The 19,783-nt window shown below is 39.8% G+C and overlaps 4 protein-coding genes, 1 non-coding gene and 1 pseudogene across 9 annotated transcripts; 4 read left to right on the plus strand and 2 right to left on the minus strand.

Moving 5' to 3' along the window:
* Positions 1-12: 12 nt before the first annotated feature.
* Positions 13-5,032, minus strand: LOC104702232 (protein ACCUMULATION AND REPLICATION OF CHLOROPLASTS 3, chloroplastic). 4 transcript variants are annotated; one of them, XM_087457026.1, is made up of 15 exons: positions 4,488-5,032; positions 4,313-4,371; positions 3,968-4,036; positions 3,585-3,719; positions 3,147-3,195; positions 2,924-3,036; positions 2,768-2,839; positions 2,513-2,623; positions 2,189-2,367; positions 1,770-2,083; positions 1,309-1,643; positions 940-1,044; positions 705-842; positions 296-462; positions 13-192 (listed from the first exon to the last, which is right to left on the minus strand). In XM_087457026.1, the coding sequence occupies exons 6-15, from the start codon at positions 2,954-2,956 to the stop codon at positions 129-131; spliced, it is 1,518 nt and encodes a 505-aa protein (XP_087313152.1). In that variant the 5' UTR covers positions 2,957-3,036; positions 3,147-3,195; positions 3,585-3,719; positions 3,968-4,036; positions 4,313-4,371; positions 4,488-5,032; the 3' UTR covers positions 13-128. The 4 variants fall into 4 exon arrangements, with proteins under 4 accessions (XP_087313152.1, XP_087313151.1, XP_010416359.1 ...); XM_087457025.1 differs by having other exon boundaries at positions 705-845; XM_010418057.3 differs by having other exon boundaries at positions 3,972-4,036; positions 4,488-5,003.
* Positions 5,033-5,598: 566 nt separating this feature from the next.
* LOC147941702 (uncharacterized) lies at positions 5,599-6,625 on the plus strand. The gene is made up of 3 exons (XM_087458610.1): positions 5,599-5,612; positions 5,681-5,768; positions 6,176-6,625. The coding sequence occupies exons 1-3, from the start codon at positions 5,599-5,601 to the stop codon at positions 6,623-6,625; spliced, it is 552 nt and encodes a 183-aa protein (XP_087314736.1).
* Positions 6,626-7,233: 608 nt separating this feature from the next.
* Positions 7,234-10,206, plus strand: LOC104702235 (putative 1-acyl-sn-glycerol-3-phosphate acyltransferase 4). 2 transcript variants are annotated; one of them, XM_010418058.3, is made up of 5 exons: positions 7,234-7,609; positions 7,707-7,806; positions 8,410-9,013; positions 9,304-9,434; positions 9,697-10,206. In XM_010418058.3, exons 3-5 carry the CDS (start codon positions 8,445-8,447, stop codon positions 10,134-10,136), a joined length of 1,140 nt encoding a protein of 379 aa, XP_010416360.1. In that variant the 5' UTR covers positions 7,234-7,609; positions 7,707-7,806; positions 8,410-8,444; the 3' UTR covers positions 10,137-10,206. The 2 variants fall into 2 exon arrangements, with proteins under 2 accessions (XP_010416360.1, XP_010416361.1); XM_010418059.3 differs by lacking the exon at positions 7,707-7,806 and having other exon boundaries at positions 7,255-7,609.
* Positions 10,207-10,823: 617 nt separating this feature from the next.
* On the plus strand, positions 10,824-12,239 carry LOC104702236 (pathogenesis-related protein 5-like). The gene is made up of 2 exons (XM_010418060.3): positions 10,824-11,091; positions 11,325-12,239. The coding sequence occupies exons 1-2, from the start codon at positions 11,043-11,045 to the stop codon at positions 12,014-12,016; spliced, it is 741 nt and encodes a 246-aa protein (XP_010416362.1). The 5' UTR covers positions 10,824-11,042; the 3' UTR covers positions 12,017-12,239.
* Positions 12,240-13,429: 1,190 nt separating this feature from the next.
* Positions 13,430-14,348, plus strand: LOC104702237 (pathogenesis-related protein 5 pseudogene; annotated as a pseudogene).
* A 4,176-nt stretch (positions 14,349-18,524) lies between these two features.
* LOC147941703 (small nucleolar RNA R71) lies at positions 18,525-18,631 on the minus strand. The gene has a single exon (XR_015562945.1). It is a non-coding gene; the product is annotated as a small nucleolar RNA R71 (small nucleolar RNA).
* Positions 18,632-19,783: the final 1,152 nt, after the last annotated feature.

The raw sequence follows: 19,783 nt of genomic DNA on the forward strand, positions 1-19,783 counted from the left end.
AAAGGAGCCACGTCAACGGAATAACTTTTTATGAGTTACGTTTTGTCATAATAACCTGAGAAAAGGACAAAAGTCGATCTGTATTACGTTTTGTAATAACCAATTACAACATTGCCGGAAGCTATCAATCAATCTCCGGCGTCCACTTGTTTCCGGTCGATAAGAACACCGTCGTCCCAAGTTTCAGAGTATCTGTTGAAAAAGTCATCAACAAATATGAATATAGAGGCTAAGAAACTTGGAATTGCTCTTTTTTTATGATACAGAGGGTAAGAGTTGTTGATGAGTTACTGACCTTGTTCCATCCACATCTATACAGAGGAACTGCCCGTGTCTCCATCCATCTTTGAAATGTCCAAAGAATATCTCACCTGACTTTGAATAGAACCTGCCTTCGCCGCTGGCTTTTCCTTTCCAAAAATTTGCAAACCATCGATCACCTTTGTGGAAATAAAACCAGCCCTGCAAGACGAGTGAACAAGTTTTGTCTGTCTTATCAGACATCTTTACGTCACAACAGAAACCATTTCTACAGTCATTTCTCACACCTAATTGATAGATTGCGGATGTAGAAAACGAGTTTTACATGGTACTAAGCTTGAAAAAGTCTCAAGGACTTGGTGATACTAAGCAGTTTGTGCACAAGTGTAGTCTTAATAGTCAAGAAGCTAATTCAAATTCAAAAAGTTCATAGACTATTTCACCTTTCCGTGTATTAAATCTTCTCTCCATGTGCCTTGGAATACGTCTCCATTCTTGAAGTAGAATGTTCCGAGACCAGATCTTTTACCGTTGTGCCACATTCCATCATATATGCTTCCATCTCCAAGTACCAGACGACCCTGCTGGGAAAATTTAGCCATTTCTTTACTAAGAAGCCTGTCTCAAACATAAGAAAAGGGTCCATTGATGAATTGGCTACAATGAAAAGCAGATTACCTTTCCTTCGGGAAGACCTCCTTGGCACCTTCCCTTGAACAGTCCTCCTCTGTACTGCATCTCCAGAATAGGACTCCATCTTTTTGATGAATCTCGTTCAGCTTCCTAAGTGATGACAAAGTAAAATGGAAAATTCTGTCAGTTGACATAACACTTGGACAATGTTCAACAAGTTAACTACTCTCTGAAAATGTTAACAGATGTACTATGATTGTGGCAGCAAGCTTAGATGACAACAAAATCATGGTTACAGATTGAACCAGGGGGACCACTTTTGCCTCTCTATGCATTATTGTTTGAAAAAAGCAACCCACTAGTAAAAGGATGATTTGATACCTTCACCTCAAAGACTGCTACATTGCTACTTACCAGCATAGACGATGCTCGAGTGGATAGATTTCTTTGCTTTGTAAAATCAGCATATTTCTCAGCTAGCAGGGCAGATGCAGTATCACTAGATTCTTTGGTCGAGCCATTAGGGTTGAAAAATGATTCATCTCTGGAATCAGCCTTCCTAGAGGGTTGACTGGCAACACTGAGATTACTGTTCAAATTCTTTGAAGGTCTCACACCAACAGGAAGGTTGACAATACCCATGCTAAGCACTGCAGTGTCTCCAGAATCAGATGCGAATTTCTGCTCAATCTGATATCCCGAATCCATACTCCAATTAGCAATTGGCTCCCTCTGGATAGCACCATAATCTACAAAAAATGACTTTCCATTCTTTAAAATACTTAAGCATCCTGTAAATAACACGTAATGAAGAATCTTGACCAATATTACGTACAAAAATAAGCAGCAACGAAAAGCTGTTTCAAATTGTGTACCTTCTATATTTTCATCTTCAGGATCCAATCGACTGTTTCTGGATGGTTCCCTCTCTTTCAATGGGTATTCACTATCACTGTTTCCAGAAACTTCGAGGAGGTCCTCAGAGTCGAATTGAAATCCTTCAACACTCTGATTGGAACCTTTTACGTCAGTAGAGTTTGCTATATCTTTTATTGAAACTGGCACCTCTCTAAGTCCACTATTTGTTTCTTTCTGGAGTTGTGAACGGTATCTCGTAAAGACATTTAAAACAAAAGGAACAAGACCAGAAAAAATATTGCCTTTGTTGGAAGTTTCTTCTTCTGAAGAACTGTAATGACATATGAGACTTGCATTAATGGTATATGGTATTAACTGAAACCATATAATTACTTGAAACTGTAGGCGTAAGCTGATGCTTAAGATGAATACCCACCTTAGAATAAAAAACGTTGTGGCTCGCACTTTAGGCTCCAGATCAGGTTCATAAACAGTAGATACTATAATATCTCCAGTGTACTCCATTGTTTGACGAAAAGTACGAAGAATTGTTTTCACGTCCTTCTTTTGAAGAGGTACCGAACTAGCCACAATACATATAATAGCGTTTACGTCCTGCATGTTAGAGAAAGCATGGTTGAGATGAAAAAGGTTACTTGAATAACGTAATTTCGTAAGAAAATAGTTTAAAGGAGCATATTTTTCGAGTAAAAATGCAAAAATACACACAATCAAAAATGTCACTTTGTTTATAAAATACCTTTGTACCAGGGCGAAAGAATGGGCAGTCATAGATAGCTCGTAAAATCGAAGTCTTAAGGTTGTGACCAACTCCAAAACCAACCTTTGCCTCTTTATAGCTTTCTAGAATCTGGACATAAGAGAGTTGAAGGATTGAAGACAAGCTCAAACTACGGGTGACTATACCATACAGACCAAAGAAATCTCAAGAACAGGAAAGACTATATAGATCTTTAGAACCCAAACCCAAAAGAAAAAAGTCCAAGAAACTTACCGTTGTAACTTCTGAACTTTCAAGTTCTTTAATATCTTTATGCATCACATCGATGAAGTTTCCATGGATCCCCTGGATAATCCATATACAAAAATGACAAAAATTGAGTATACTATGAGAGACGACTGCAGCAGAAAAGTAACCTTACAGGCTTACACTTATCAGAGCGGAAGCTGCATTTATTGCCATGGAAACAGCATTGTTTGCATTTCTCAGTGCCTCATCCAAAGTTACCAAATCTTTCTGTAGTAAAACCTCTATGTCGATATCTGAAAGCCCAAATCAAAGTCAGCTCATGGCCAGCAGAACTACTAAAACAAAAGGTAGTTTTTCTTACACTATTGTGCCATTAAATATTTCATAATACTAATAGAAGTACCTATACAGAAATTGGTGTGTTGCTGCAGTTTTCTAGCCAATTCGTTAACCTGCACACAACCTGGGAAATTAGAGAAAAGAGAAAAGACTCCAACTAGAGATACTAAATGTAGGTTTGTAGATAGGGATGCCATTTTCTGGACTGCTTTTAGTTTGTTTATGAAATAGTAGACAATATAAAAATGTTAACAGGAAATGTCGATGGAAATTTGGGAAGTTGCACTGTTGGAAAAACATGAAGCCATTTGAAAGTTCTCCACCTAGTTTTCTTCTCTATCATCAATTCAGGTATACAAGTTCTACTAACAGCCCAGGAAAACAATCCAAAAGACATAACAATTTACTTCGAAGACTGACAATCCTATTATCGAGACTTTTCGACAATAAAATGAAATTCCGAATGGGCTCTTTTGGCACACACCAAACAAGTAAAAACTACCTCTTCTAGACGCTTTCGGCCTTCAAAGCTGAAAGGCTTTAATAGCACAGCAACAGCTAAGCTACCCCCAGATCTTACTGCACTAAGAATATTAATAGCTTCAACCTGGTCAGAACCATATCCAGCACTAGCCACCTGGCAAGGGGAACAGTTTAAGCAGAATCAGATGCCAGGCCAATACTGTTCCACAATAATTTTTTTGGAGAATTTGAAAACCATTAGCATTTCATTAAGAGCCTACGAAAACTTAGGAAGCATGGTTGTTAGTGATCAATTCTACACTGTGTATTTTGTTCAGTTATAAAAACGGATAGAGTCCTACAAGTGATTCTACTAATAGTAGCAGAAAACAGAACAGAAACAATGATAGGCAAGAAAAGTACAAACAAGGATGAAGGCCCTGGGACGTGATTGTATCAGCTCAACTGGATTCATGGTCTTGGAAACATTATCTGAAAACATAAACAGAGAAGTAATGTGTAAGAAAACATATCCTTCTTATCTACTTGAAAAACTAGCTCGATGTATGCAGATAGAAACACAGTAAGACAGACAGCTCGCTACTAAACTTGTTTTTAATTGAATAGCAAAGAGAGTCATGTGCCAACTTATGTCCAAACACTTTTGCTCCAATCAATCTAAGGCACTATAATACCCAAATTTCATAACCTTGCTTATATAATCAGATTCAAAAGGCACGAAGAAACAGGAAAAAAAAAATTCTGGACCTGGTTGATTGAGCTTCTGCTGTAACACAAAATCTCCAGAGCTGTCCTTGCTGATACTCCTGTAAAAGTGGATTACACACAATCCATTTAAGCCATTAGCTAAGCTACACACTTGGGAGTGTAATAGTGTACTAGGACCAGTAGAAAGATAAGATTCGGAAAATCAAGTAGATACCAAAATCGGAGGGGAAGAGAAGGAAAAGGAGAATCCAAGCAAGAATCAATGATAGACTCCTTGCGACTACCAATGACAACGACCTCAATGAACTCAGCTCCACCATGTTCACCTCTCTCGCATGTCTCCAACGGAGCCGAATCCCTCACCAAGCACATCACGCAAACCCGACGCGCCTTTCGAGCCGTACATTTAAATCGCGCCGTAGCACCAAGGGACGAATACGGAATGCCAAAAGAAGGAACAAGAGCTAAACGAGAGAACAATGGTACTCCTCGGAGAGTGGAGAAAACAGGAAGCTCCATAGAAATCGGCATTGCTCCGCTCCTAAGGAACCACTTATTAGTAGAATACACAACGGAATTAGGTCACATGAATTGATAGATGATGAGATTCAAACGAAGGGGGCAATCAAAGCAGAGTATCTCTGAAGCTCCTCCCGATAATTCTGAAGATGAAGAATGAGTGAGAAAAAATATATCCAGCGCCGGCACCGTGGATTAGTTAATTGTGAATAAGCCCTCATATTTACTACTCATTTATGTATTAGCCTCGTATTAAAATAAATACAATATAGACCCTCTAATTTTTTCGGGGTCAGAATGGACCCCCTAGATTAAGTTGGCGTCTTGGCGAATATTACTTTTGAACCGATCAAATCACATCCTCATATTTGGTCTTCTATCACTTTGAACATATTTTACCTTTTGGGTCAATGATCTCTCTTATAAATTATAATCAAATGTCCTCTTATACTAATAAAGAAAGAAAATATCTTTTTAGTCTACTAACTAATATATTGAGTTCAATGTATTAACCACTAGAGAAAAACAATTTTTTAAAAATACGACTTGAAAAATCAAATCTATAATAACATACTTTGAACCACATACACGATTTTTTCTTCAGCAATTTATATAGATGATTGATATATGTCATATGTCTTTTTGCCAAGACACGAATGTTTTAAATAACCCCACATCTCAAAGAGGAAAATAAACTTAAAATTTTAAAAATAAAAATAAAAATAAAATATCACATAAAAATTGAATAAAAACATCTTGTCCCCATAACTTCATAATTTCGACAAAGCGCTACTTGCGAAACAAGCATGGAGAATCCTCAGTAATCAAACAAGTCTACTTGCTAGACTATATAAATGTTTATACTATCCACAAACAACATATCTTCAGGCAACAACTGGAACTCATGCGTCCTATGGTTGGAAATCTTTACAAGAAGGGAAACATCTACTGCAACAAGGGCTACAGATCAGGATTGGTAACAGATTGACTACAAGGGTTTGGGAAGACCCATGGCTACCAACATTACCTCCATGACCGACAAATGGTCCCGACTTGATTCCATACATGAAGATTGCAGACTTGTGGCTCCCACATACAAGAGAATGAGACCCAATTATCTTTGAAGGTGTACTTAATCCAGAAGATCAACAAATAGCAAAGACTCTATACCTTTCCAATCATGCTGAAGAGGACACTTATATCTGGGCATACTCAAAACATGCGCAATATACTGTACGGTCAGGTTACTGGGTTGCAACACATATAGATATAACAGAAGATGAAGCAATTCAGCCACCAAATGGAGCACTAGATCTAAAGCAAGATATTTGGAAGCTTAAAATTGCACCAAAGATACAACATTTTCTGTGGCGATGTTTATAGGGTGCCTTGGCTACGACAACTCAATTACAAACTAGACACATCCCTGTGGATCCAACTTGTCAACGTTATTGCTATGAAGATGAAACTATTAACCATTTGCTGTTTACATGTCCGTATGCAGAGGCGGTCTGGAGAAGTACTAATATCACAATGAGGGGACAAGTACAATTTACAGATAACTTGGAAGACAACATTCGTTTGTTAATCAGCTACCATAAACAGGCTCAACTCTCCCTCGATACAAGACTCCTACCTTTCTGGATGATGTGGCGTATATGGAAATCCCGCAACGATTACATCTTCCGGAAAATAGATTGGCAACCACATACTGTTGCAAACAAAGGACTTCAAGACGCCACCAAATGGACTGAAATTATGTCAGTACAAGGAAAAATTCCAAATCAAGAACAAAACCATATTCGAGATACTTCTGTTGCAAGCCAACAATGATTCCCACCACTAGAGGGATGGCTTAAATGCAACTTTGATAATGGATATATACATGGAAGAGCTTTCACAGGTACAAGATGGATAATATGAAACTCGAATGGTAATGTGATCCTATCAGGAAGTGCCAAACTCAATCAATCACACTCTGCATTACAAGCCGAAGCCTTAGGATTTCTACACGCTTTACAAGGAGTTTACAACAGAGGCTACCATAAGGTTTGGTTTGAAGGTGATAATCTAGAACTCACAACCCTGATCAATAATCAAGGAGATCATCTACATTTGGGTCCTCTATTATATGATATACGCTTTTGGATGTCAAAATTACCTTAATGTTCGTTAGACCAAGTCCCTCGAGTCATGAATAAAGCGGCAGACAAGCTCTCATGTCATGCAAACAATATTATCAGTTCATATCAAACATTTGATATTTCGCCTAATTGGCTGATAGAATGCTTGTAATAAGAGATTCATCAATAAATAAAGGTGTTCTGGTCCCCATATAATAAAACAAGAACTTCAGATCCAAAATTTAAGAGAAAAATATCCAGCGATATATCGTACAATTTAAATGTAAGAAAACTATATAACTTGATTTTATTCTTGTTTGGTACAACCAATAATATAAAGGAAGTGAGAAAGTATTTTTATTTAATAAGTTTGCTTCACGTTTGAGTTTTCAAAGTGTAACGACGGACGGACGCCAGGAGAATTTTATCGGGTCGCAAGTGTCACCCCTTAGTGGATTTTGTCTTCGCTTTGCAGCTATTTGACCTTTTCCGCGCCCCAGCGAATCACATCGCTACGTTACAGTGCACCTTACCGTCTCTGAATATTGCACCGTCTCAAATTTAGATCCGACCCGGACCGGATCGTTCTCTGAAGCTTCGTTTGTGAGATTCGGATTCCTCTGTTCCACCATTTAACAATTATCCTCTCTTGTCTTCGCCAACTTCTTCCGCTCTCTTACAAACTTCTTTCCAGGTACTCTTATCTCTCTCTCTCTCTCTCTCTATCTTCTTCGTCGTCGAGTTCCCTCCCTCGTGCTTTAAGATTGTTCTTGTTTCTTTTTTTGTGAAAGATACTGTGAGAAGTGTGACTCTTGCTCTGTCTCTTTGATGTTATATCACGTGGGGATCTGAATTTTAGTTGCGGTGTTTACAAGTCTTTTCCCAATTTGGGTATGTTTTTTTTTTTCCCGTGGTTTCTGCGTGTTTGTTTTGGAATATTGGTGATTGTAGTCAATTGGATTCGAAATTATGCAGCTTTTAGATACTAAACTATTAAGAATCTTTAATCTTTATTCGCTTGTAAGTTGTAATCCTCCACTGAGCTCGTTAGATACGGAATTCTCTCTTCATTATTGCTTTTAAGGGTTAATTCATGTTCCTGAGATTCGTATTTGCAAAGAAAAAATATACCTTTTGTAAGTTTTATACAAATGAAGAAAAAAAATGGGTTTTTTCTTAATATATATTCAAGGATGTGTTGGTTAGGGATCTCTAATCTCTTTGTCTTCTGGGTCGTTGTTAGATGTATTGTTTAGTTCTAAACTTTGTACATGATTGTTGTGGACGGATCTATATGGGTCACAGTTTTGAAAGACATGGTTTAGCTTAGACTTGTTATTATGGTTGTACTCAAAACTTGCATATTTAGGCTCTTACATTGGTTTTCTAGTCAACATTATTTTTGTCTTTACCCAAAACAAAAAAAAGAAGAAACTCAAACTTTGTTGGAAACTAAAGGTGGCACTGAGTAATATTTGATTCTCATTGCTGCAGTTTGTCTCTTGAGGTTTATCTGGATATAACAAAAGATGGAAGTTTGCGGGGATCTGAATTCTGATAACTTAAAGAACCGTCCCATGACTCCGCTTAGGATTCTGAGGGGTCTGATGATCCTACTGGTGTTTCTGTCTACTGCTTTTATGTTCCTGCTCTACTTTTCACCAGTAGCTGCTCTAGGTCTACGGCTTCTGAGTGTGCATCAATCTAGGAGAGTTGTCTCGTTAATCTTTGGTCTCTGGTTAGCTTTGTGGCCTTACCTGTTTGAAACGGTTAACGGGACAACCGTGGTGTTCTCTGGAGACAGCATTCCTGTTGAGAAACGTGTTTTGCTTATTGCAAATCACAGGACAGAGGTGGATTGGATGTATTTGTGGAATATTGCGTTGAGAAAAGGGTGTCTCGGCTACATCAAGTACGTTCTTAAGAGCAGCTTGATGAGATTACCTATTTTTGGCTGGGGTTTTCACGTTTTGGAGTTTATTCCCGTGGAGAGGAAGCGGGAGGTCGACGAACCTGTTTTGCTTCAAATGCTTTCATCTTTTAAGGATCCTCAAGAACCCTTATGGCTTGCTCTATTCCCAGAAGGAACCGATTTCACGTACTATATGCTTCCCTATCTGATTTTACATATGAACCTACATAACAAACAAGTTACAACTGCTCCAGAGACATAAGCTAATTCGTAATGAATCTGTGTTCTTGAAGCCAACTTATAGTGTTTTCTTAGTATGATATTTAACACCATTGAACATCTGTCTTGGTCTTGTAAATATGATAAACCAGTAACCCTCATTTCCAGGAATTGCCTGCTAATGCATGAATGTGTGAACTGCTGCTCTTAGTCTCTTCTTTCATATTTCTGAGACCTTTCCTTACTTTGATGTGCAGTGAAGAGAAATGCAAGAGAAGCCAAAAATTTGCAGCTGAAGTTGGTCTTCCAGCATTATCAAACGTACTTTTACCAAAAACAAGGGGTTTTGGCGTTTGCTTAGAAGTTCTTCATAGCTCTTTGGATGCAGGTATGGTCCACGAAATTCTGATGAAATGGTCGTGTATGTTCCCTAGTATATAGTAGTATCTCAAGACACATGTTATGCCAACATTTATTGCTTTGACGACATTATGATGGTATGATATTTTCTATGTTTCCAATGACCCCATGTGGGACCTCATGGCCACAAGTAACTGAACAAGGCATTGTTTTTAACTTTATTATATCAATGCCTATGATACTGCATTTATAATCTTGCTCCGTTCTTACGTCATCTTCTTTAAATGCAGTATATGATTTGACTATCGCATATAAGCCTCGCTGCCCATCTTTCATGGACAATGTATTCGGGACGGATCCTTCAGAAGTTCATATTCACGTTCGACGAGTTCTACTAAAGGAGATTCCAGATAACGAAGCAGAAGCTTCTGCTTGGTTAATGGATTCATTTCAGTCAAAGGACAAACTGCTATCCGATTTCAATGCTCAGGGACAATTCCCAAATCAAAGACCAGAAGAAGAACTCTCTCTTCTGAAGTGCATTGCAACTTTTACAGTGGTAATATCTTTGACAGTTCTATTCATTTATCTGACCTTGTATTCACATAGCTGTTTTAAAGTATATGCTGGTCTAAGCGGCACATATTTATCGTTTGCTACTTATTACAAGCTTCGACCCTCACCTGGCTTTTTTAGAGAAGATTCTTGTAAAAAAGTAAAAAGCCATTAACTTTGTTGTACATACAATTCTTTCTTTGTATACAAAGAAATAATATCAAGAATTTACCCAGGCAGAAAAAGATTTTTGGGATGTCATTTTCATTGTTAGTTCTTGGATATACCCAATTATATTCCATGTTGTAAAGAAAAGTTGATATGTTGCAACTGTGAAACCCTTGTGTTCATTGAGTTGGAAGCATCAACAGGGTCACTAAAACCTTATTGCCAATACATGTTCTTACTTCTGATTCAGTCATTAAAGGAAGTTTCCATCTGAACAATAATTTGTCGGTGATCAACAAAGCATAGAACCCACTTTGTCCCAAAAGGTTGCTACCTTCTTTTTTGCAGGTGATGAGAGACAGAGAGAGAAGACCGTTGCTCGCGCTCTTTAACTGAAACATTGGATCAGCTTTAGAGGTAGAGCATTACATCTCTTGTTTTCTTTATATGCCGTTGCTTACTTGCTTGTACACATGTCATCTTATCTCCTTATGTGAGCAGGTGCAGGTGAGATCAGGTTAGTTTTGACCAAACCAAATTTGATGATCTTTCTTTACTTTTTTGGTTGGGAAAAAGATTTGAGAAACACAAAACCAAACAATGTCATTTCTCTTTAGGGTGTATCTCTAAATCTAACCACACAGACAAAATGCGGAAACTATACCATGTACCATACTACCGTCATCTTTATTTTGAGACATTTTCAATTATTTAAGGCAAGAAAAAAAAGCATCAAGGGCAAATAAATATTACAGTGCCAAAGAAGATGGGCTAACGAGCTGGCATAAAGATAATTTAATTGAAAATGATCAACCCTACCTCGGATCACCGCTTATATAAATAGAGGAACGGTGCTAGAGATCAATCCTCATCCACATCACAGGAAAAAAACAAGATTTTTTAATTAAAAAAAATGGCGAAAGTCTCCAGTATTCACATTCTCTTCTTCGTGTTCATCACAAGTAAGAACATCAAAACAATACTCTTTTTTTTTTTTCTCCTCTGTTTCACTTATGTTTTTATATTCTCCTCTGTTTCTTCTGTTTTTCTAAGGATAATAACGCTCCAGTACTGTTTCTATAGCTCCCTTTAGATTTGATCTTATACCTTTTTGTTCACCCTCGATTGAATTATAATTATCAGAAACTTTTTAGTTTTCTAGGTCGTGTATTTTTAACAAGTTTTGAAATTGCAGGCGGCGTAGCTGTTTCCGCCACCGTCTTCACTATACAAAACAGTTGCCCTTACACCGTCTGGCCCGGAACACTATCAGGCAACAGCATCACCCTCGGCGACGGCGGTTTTCAATTAACTCCAGGCGCTTCCGTACAGCTCACGGCTCCTGTGGGGTGGTCAGGTCGCTTCTGGGGTCGTACCGGCTGCAACTTCGATGCATCAGGCCGCGGTACCTGCGTCACCGGAGACTGCGGTGGCGTTCTTAAATGTATCGGCGGCGGAGAACCTCCAGCGACTCTGGCCGAATTCACTGTCGGATCAAGCAATGCCGGCATGGATTTTTACGACGTGAGCCTCGTCGACGGTTACAATGTCAAGATGGGGATTGCACCTCAGGGAGGATTCGGAAACTGCAAATACGCAGGCTGCGTCTCCGACATCAACGAGATTTGCCCTAACGAGCTTCGGATCATGGATCCGGGTTCGGGAAGTATCGCGGCGTGTAAGAGCGCCTGCGCGGCGTTTAGTTCACCGGAATTTTGCTGTACCGGAGCTCACTCGACGCCGCAAACTTGTTCTCCAACGTATTACTCGACGATGTTCAAGAACGCTTGCCCTAGCGCTTACAGTTACGCTTACGACGACGCTTCGAGCACTTTCACTTGTACCGGATCTAACTATTTGATCACTTTTTGCCCTACGCAGTCTTAAACCGGAGCTCCGGTTTAAATTTGGTTTTCGGGTTTCTCTCTCTCACACGTTTCTTTTGCTTGTTATGTACGAAAAGATGATGACTATGAATCCATTTTCTTACATTTTAAAGTGTTTTTAATTTCAAGTATTATGTTGTTGTTTCACAAACTCATCTCACTTGCATTGTTGCTTTGATTTTTATCTATTTCAAAAGAACTCAGATCGTTTGCTACCTATAAAATACAAATCTATTATATTGTTTTGGTCAAACCTAACATACAAATATCTTTTGATTAACAAAGATTGAAATGCTTGATTAGAGATTAGAGGGTTTCTTTGTTTCAACTTTTCAAGTCATTGATTCTTTACTGCCCAAAAGAGACAGAGCTAATTACATCTTAATTCTTAAATCTTAAGCCACGTAATGGGTAAAACTTGTGAGTTGTGACCCGCACGCAGATTCGATATAGTCTAAAGGACGGATTGTAATTAATTAGTTCTGTTAAAGAGAGATTGAGCTGATGCAGTTAAGGACTTCAGTTATGGAAGGAGGAGTATCCCTTCCTTCAATCTGATCCACAACCTGACGATAGTCAGATGGAAGGACTTCTAAGATCAGATCAATCTGATCTTCATGCTCAACGGGTTTACCAAGGATGGCAAGTTGGTCAAGATGTGTGACAACACCTTGAAGATACGCATCAATAGTCTTGTCATCTTTCTTCCAGTGTTTGAGTTGCGTCTTAAGTTGACGGATGTGACCACGACTTGGTTTAGCATAAGTGGAGGACAGGGTTGTCCAAACTTCAGCAGACGTAGTGGCACGGGAGACAATCGATTGGAGAGGAGTGGAAATGGCACCAATGAGAGAACTATAGATAAGTCGATCTTGGCGTTTTCAGATCGTGTACGCTGGGTTCACCGTGAGATCATCACCGGTGGTGAGCATGACAGGAGGAGCAACGACGGAGCCATCAAGATAACCGGCCAGGTCATAGCCATCAAGCAAGGCGTGGACCTGAAGACTCCACATGAGGTAGTTGACGGCGGTGAGTTTGGTGACGCTGGTCATGTTGATGGAGATGAGAGTTTGGTTGTTGGTGACATTGACGGCTTCAGTAACCGTAGGAGGAGAGGTGTTGTTAGAGGAAGACATGGTGATGAACCTCGAAGAAGAAAAACAAAAAGGAGAGAAGAGTTTTTTTTTTTTTTTTTTTTTCTCCCGCAAAAGAAAAGCTTTAGAGACCGTAAGGCTCTGATACCATAAGAGATTTGTAGAAGTGATGTTTTATTACATTGAGAGGATCTGTATTTATACAAGGGATAGGAGCTAGAGTATCACATTACAATGAATGCTAATATATACGACTATCTATAATTATAACCTTAACGTACTCAATCATATCGTAAATCATATCATCAATCATTGATATGATTGATATCAAGATATCCTCAATACAACAAAACAACACTGTTTCTATTTCTTCTCTGTTTTCACTTATTATGTTTTTTTTTTCCTTGGTTGTTACGTTACCACAGCATCGCCTTAATTTTAAAGGAGAATACTTTCAATCTTGTTGCTTAAGCTTCCTTTTGATTATTTATTCTTGTTCATCATCAACTTCGATCACAATAATCTCCTCTTATTGATGGTTTGGTTTTGTGTGTGTTTGAAATCGCAGGCGGCATTGCTGCTTCCGCAGCCGTATTCACTCTACAGAACAATTGCCCTTACACCGTCTGGCCCGGAACTTTGGCCAGCAAAGGCATCACCCTCGGCGACGGCGGATTTGAGTTGACTCAAGGCGCTTCTAAACAGCTCACGGCTCCTGATGGATGGTCAGGCAGGTTTTGGGCTCGTACAGGCTGCAACTTTGACGGCTCCGGCAACGGTAAGTGTGACACTGGAGACTGCACCGGAGGTTTGAAATGTACCGGCACGGGATTTCCACCAGTCACTCTGGCTGAATTCACACTCGTAGGCGATGCCGGCCAGGATTTCTACGACGTCAGCCTCGTGGACGGTTACAATGTGAAGCTAGGGATAAAGCCTTCCACAGATTGCAAATACGCTGCCTGTGCCTCCGACCTCAACGCAGATTGCCCTGACGAGCTTAAGGTCACGGGTCAACAGAACAATGTCGTGGCGTGCAAGAGCGCCTGCACCGCGTTTACCAAAGAGGAATATTGCTGCACCGGAGCTCACGACAAGGCGGAAACTTGTCCTCCCACGAATTACTCGATGATTTTTAAGAAAGCTTGCCCTGACGCCTATAGCTACGCTTATGACGACGTAACGAGCCTCTTCACCTGTACCGGAGCTGACTACACGATCACTTTCTGCCCATAAAACCGGATCTCCGGTTTAGATTCGGGTCGAGTCTGTCTCTCTCGCACACACACACACACACACGTTTCTTTTGCTTCTTAATAATGTACGGAAAGATGAATATCGTCTTCCAGCTTTTACTACTAGCTAGTATTCAGTTGTTACGTACACTCAGCTGATTCGCATACTATAAAGAAATAAAACAAAGAGTTTACTTCGTTGATGTAGATTTACTTATTAATTGCATTCCATGCTCTTTTCTTGAAACTAGCGCTTTTAACTGCTACATGCCTACATTGGATTACTTTTTTACGTAGAGCATATATAACATCTCATGTTTTCATTACATTCCTTTGTTTGTTTCCCTGTCATCATATCTCCTTATCTGAGTAGGTGCAAGTGAGATCTGCAGGTTAGTTTTGTTCGAACTAACTGTAAACAACTTTTTTCTCTTTGCCTTTTTGTTTGGGAAAGACTTGAGAAACCAAAACCAAAAAATGTCTATATATAGATATACATTTGTCTTGTCATGATTTATCAGCACACTTGACTTGAAGAAACCTTATAAATCTCACAGATCATATCAATGTTTGATACTTTGATTAAGCCATGGCCGGATAGATAGATCAAAACCGTGTGGACGGTGTAACTCTGATTTGATTAATAGACTAATTAACATAGTAGAATTCTGGGTATAGTTAACATGGAACCATTAATGAAAGGGCCCTTAATATTAGCTGTATGTACGTACAAGTTCAATTGGGAAACCCATTGTCCAGTCAGGTTTCAGTAACTTAAGCCATGCATTAATTTTACTATTCTCTCCGACACACAGTTAAGTCAAATTGTCAACTTGATTCTATGTTCAGGTCAGTCTTCTCACATTTATAAAGTCTCCCTCTAAAACAAACGTGTGAAAATGGTACACGTGTTCTCTTCACATCTTGTTGATTTTTCGTTTGTGTTTTTTTTTTTGTGTGTGTGTTCTTTTGTTCTTAGAATTCACTCTTGCTAAAATTTTTTTCTTTTTAAGTTGCAAACTTACAAAGTTACAACAACAATACAATGGTACATGTAATTAAAGAAGCAAGACAAACAAAACAAAAAATATAATCATAAGCATTCATGTGGTTCACCTCTTTTTGCTAATTGCTTGTTTGCTATTCGTTTCAGACTTTCAGTTATCAGTTCTGGTGGATATCGCTTTTTATCACTTCATGTTAGGATCCATACACTCTCTAGAACTCCGACAAGTTATTTTTTATTATTTTTATTATTTGTCAAGCAAGAACTTTCATTCAAATCAAAACCTCAAACATCCATAAATATCCATAAACTCTCTAGAACTCCGACAAGTTAATTACTTAATTTGATGCTGCGAATCTATTGTCCGTGTAAACATTATCCGTACATCTTAACCAACAAAATTTATCATTGAATAACTATTAAATATTAATTAGTGATGGTGTTCCCATCTAGCTTCATAACTTTCTAACGTAATTCGAAATCTAGTCTCGTTGTTTCAACTTAATTTATTATTTTGTTTATTTTTAAAGGTCTTCAATCTAATATAATTTATGCGGGTTCTTAAATAGTTGAGATTTTGTCGACACTTCTCATGAATCTTTTGACTAATCTTCATATCCAAATCGATTCAATCTGAATCTTTTGTTCCAAAACTTAATTTCGCCTGTTTAGCTTCATTTGTCTATTTTTGTAACTGTATCAACACTATACAATGCAAATGCATTCCTAAGAATCTTTTTTTTTTTTTTTGGACAAAGAGCATTCCTAAGAATCTAAATACAAAATTATCTGTAAAGACATGATAAAATGCATATTTGATATGTCTATATTTTATCTCTCCTTAGCCTATTTTTATCATGCATTTAGCTAGGATAACTCATTGGTTTGCATCGTTTTCTAGTTTTTTCTATACACTTTGCACGTCTAGGTAGCTCTTGCATCATCCTTGCATACATTGTGCATTTTGGAGTATTTCAGGTATTTAGGAAACGTTGGAAGCTATTCTCGTCCGAGCCATGGTCACCATCTTCATTCTCGTCCGAGCCATGGTCACCATCTTCATTCTCGTCCGAGCCATGGTCACCATCTTCGTTTCGTCCGAGCCATGGTCACCATCTTCATTCTCGTCCGAGCCATGGTCACCATCTTCGTTTCGTCCGAGCCATGGTCACCATCTTCATTCTCGTCCGAGCCATGGTCACCATCTTCATTCTCGTCCGAGCCATGGTCACCATCTTCGTTTCGTCCAAGCCATGGTCACCATCTTCATTCTCGTCCGAGCCATTGTCACCATCTCCGTTCCGTCCGAGCTATCCGTCCAAGCCATGCTCCTCAGCCTTCCATCCGAGCTATGATGACATTGGATTCCATTCGACGCACATGGACTTGATCGCACATGTCGGGAAGAAAGACGTTTGGTTTCACATGCTTCAGGAGATTACCGAACCGACGCTTTACCTTGTCGTTTTAAGTTTTAGGGCTTTCCATGTTGGACTACTATATATACATTTTGTTAAGTCTTTGCGGAGACATCTTATCTTTTAATCTCGTTTTCGTTCCCAGAAGGTTTTTTAACCTAGCATCCAAAACACGTTCTCAGACTTGTATTCCGATATCGTTGAGATTTATTGAGATTTTGCATTTGATTCCTTCTACAAAGTTGTTAATCTTATTTTTATCTATCTTATTATGCTTGATTCAATGATTTCTGTGTTTGCATCCTTGACTATGATTTTCGGATCTGAGTAGTGTGGTAGTTCCTGAGGATGGGATAGATTAGGTGGAGGATCTTAGGATGTAGAGTGTTTAAGCTTTGATTGTAAAATTCCCTTCTGGACTAGAGTTAGAATTACTTGTTTCTCTCTGATCAATTGGAACTAGGTTCGAGACATTTCCGCACCCAAAAGGTGTTTGATGAAATGTCTGACCAACTAGTGCCAGAGACTTACGTTCCTAGCCTAAGAGATTAGTTGTCTAGGATGTTTGTTGACACGAATGAACTTGTCTGTCATGCCTGCTCGACCACGTTTCTCTAGCGAGAGCTAGGTATGGAAGTGGTTGCGTCTGAGTAGCTTTTGCCAAGAGATTGGATTAGCTAAGTTGTGATGTTCATTGTTTAGGGATACTTTGCTTATGGTATGTTAAACACTCCTTAGACTAGAATACTCCACCGACATCAATTACCCCATCCTTAGGACTTCTTTCTTTCTGATTTTATTACATTCTTGGAACTGTTTCGTTTGTTCATGCTTAGAATCGTTTGCGTTTTTATTCACTTTCGCTTCTTGTCATGCATTCTTGTTTCTTGTTCTGTGACTCATTTCCATTTCGCATTTTGATCATTCTAGGACTCTTAGATAAAAACACTCTTTGAATTGACTTAACTTGTGATTCCTTGATGACATCTTGATTGCTAGCAACATCCCATTTGGATTGACACCTTAAATACTACAACACTTAAGGTTAATTGAACCTGCTAGGAGACACAAAAATCTTAGTATCAATTTGGCGCCGTTGCCATTTGGGATTCGTATTGTTACATTTGAGATTTCAAGTTTTGCAAGATTAAGTTCTGTTACACTTATCATTCTGAGTACTGACTTGTTTTGGTTGTTTGCTTGTTTGTTTTGCATCTCAGGAACCTGTTGATTGCAACCTTGCATGCACACCAGATCAAGAGGGCATCAGAATCTCCTTCCTGTGATCGACGAAATCAACCGGTTGCAACGCCCACGACAAGCTCGTCAACCCGTTGAGCATCTCGCACACGTCACTATGGAACAACAGCATGAACCACATCAGGGACCGCGAAACATTGGTGCTGGGGATGCACCGAACACTCACACTCAACGTGCTGGAATCGTCCCTCCCGCCGTGCCGAACAACAACTTCGAGATCAAAAGTGGTCTGATTACCATGATCCAAGGAAACAAGTTTCACGGGTTGCCTATGGAGGATCCACTCGACCACTTGGACGAGTTCGACCGTCTTTGTGGTCTCACCAAGATCAACGGCGTGAGTGAGGATGGTTACAAGTTGCGCCTCTTCCCTTTCTCCCTGGGAGACAAGGCTCATCAATGGGAGAAAAACCTTCCCAAGGGCTCAATCACCACCTGGGATGGCTGCAAGAAGGCATTCTTGGCCAAGTTTTTCTCTAACTCCAGAACGGCACGTCTCAGGAATGAGATTTCCAGTTTCACTCAGAGGAGCTCAGAATCATTCTGTGAAGCCTGGGAGCGTTTCAAGGGTTACCACAGCCAGTGTCCACACCATGGTTTCAGCAACGAGTCACTGCTGAGCACTCTATACCGTGGTGTACTTCCAAAAATCCGCATGCTGCTTGACACTGCTTCCAACGGTAATTTCTTGAACAAAGAGGTTGAGGAAGGATGGCAATTGGTTGAGAATCTCGCCCAGTCAGACGGCAACTACAATGAGGATTATGACCGCACATTTCGCGGCGACGCTGGGTCTGAAGAGAAGTACAAGAAGGACCTCAAGAATGTAAATGAGAAGCTTGACCGTATCTTGCTGAGCCAGCAGAGGAGCGTCCACTTCGTCTCTGAGGACGACCCTTTCCAAGTTCCAGATGGGGAGGGTGAGCAGAGTGAAGAGATCAGCTATGTTCAGAATCAGGGTGGCTACAACAAAGGTTACAACCCCTACAAGACGAATCCCAATTTGTCTTACCGAAGTACCAATGTTGCTAATCCACAAGATCAGGTGTACCCTCCTCAACAACAACAGCAAGGGCAACAAAAACCTTTTGTGCCTTACAATCCGGGATTCGCTCCAAAACAACAGTTCCATCAGGGTTACCAAGCTCCCTCGGGACCACCGCCAGGATTCCGCCCTCAACCAGTTCAGCCTACACCAACCCCAGATCAAGAACTGAAGCATATGATGCAACAAATTCTTCAGGGTCAAGCTAGCGGTTCCATGGATACTGCAAAGAAGTTCGCTGACCTAAGTCAGCGGATGGAATGTTCCTACAATGATCTGAACGTCAAATTCGAAACTCTGAATTCGAAGATAAGGTACATGGAGGGCCAATCGGTTTCTACTTCTGCACCAAAGCCTGGCCAATTCCCAGGTAAAGCTGTTCAGAACCCCAAGGAGTTTGCCAATGCCATTACGCTAAGAAGTGGGAAAACATTGCCTCCCAGGCAAGGAGTACCAGACGTCACTGAGGACAGTGCGGAATTAGATGGGGAGGATTTTGGTCAGGATGACACTCAGATGGAGAACCCCGTCGAGGCAGTCAAAGATCCAATCGAGCCAGTGAAGCAATCCGAGCCTGAAGCTGTTAAGGAGCCTGCTGTTCCTGAAGACAGACCTGCGAAGTTCATCCCTCCACCGTACAAGCCTCCTCTACCATTTCCAGTGAGGTTCAAGAAGCAGCTTACTGAGAAGTACAAAGCCTTGTTCGA

The sequence above is a fragment of the Camelina sativa genome, chromosome 7 (assembly GCF_030686135.1).
Source record: "Camelina sativa cultivar CO46 ecotype springtype chromosome 7, ASM3068613v1".
Taxonomy (NCBI): domain Eukaryota; kingdom Viridiplantae; phylum Streptophyta; class Magnoliopsida; order Brassicales; family Brassicaceae; genus Camelina; species Camelina sativa.

Coding starts and splice junctions, on each gene's coding strand:
- LOC104702232 (XM_019227831.2), bottom strand. CDS start 4,804: ATGCCGATTTCTATGGAGCTTCCTGTTTTCTCCACTCTCCGAGGAGTA. Junction 1,045..1,308: donor CTCGAGCATCGTCTATGCTG/GTAAGTAGCAAT, acceptor GTCATCACTTAG/GAAGCTGAACGAGATTCATC. Junction 846..939: donor GAGGTCTTCCCGAAGGAAAG/GTAATCTGCTTT, acceptor AAATTTTCCCAG/CAGGGTCGTCTGGTACTTGG.
- LOC147941702 (XM_087458610.1), top strand. Junction 5,769..6,175: donor AGGGCTACAGATCAGGATTG/GTAACAGATTGA, acceptor CGATGTTTATAG/GGTGCCTTGGCTACGACAAC.
- LOC104702235 (XM_010418058.3), top strand. CDS start 8,445: ATGGAAGTTTGCGGGGATCTGAATTCTGATAACTTAAAGAACCGTCCC. Junction 9,014..9,303: donor CCAGAAGGAACCGATTTCAC/GTACTATATGCT, acceptor TTTGATGTGCAG/TGAAGAGAAATGCAAGAGAA. Junction 9,435..9,696: donor TCATAGCTCTTTGGATGCAG/GTATGGTCCACG, acceptor CTTTAAATGCAG/TATATGATTTGACTATCGCA.
- LOC104702236 (XM_010418060.3), top strand. CDS start 11,043: ATGGCGAAAGTCTCCAGTATTCACATTCTCTTCTTCGTGTTCATCACA. Junction 11,092..11,324: donor CTTCTTCGTGTTCATCACAA/GTAAGAACATCA, acceptor TTGAAATTGCAG/GCGGCGTAGCTGTTTCCGCC.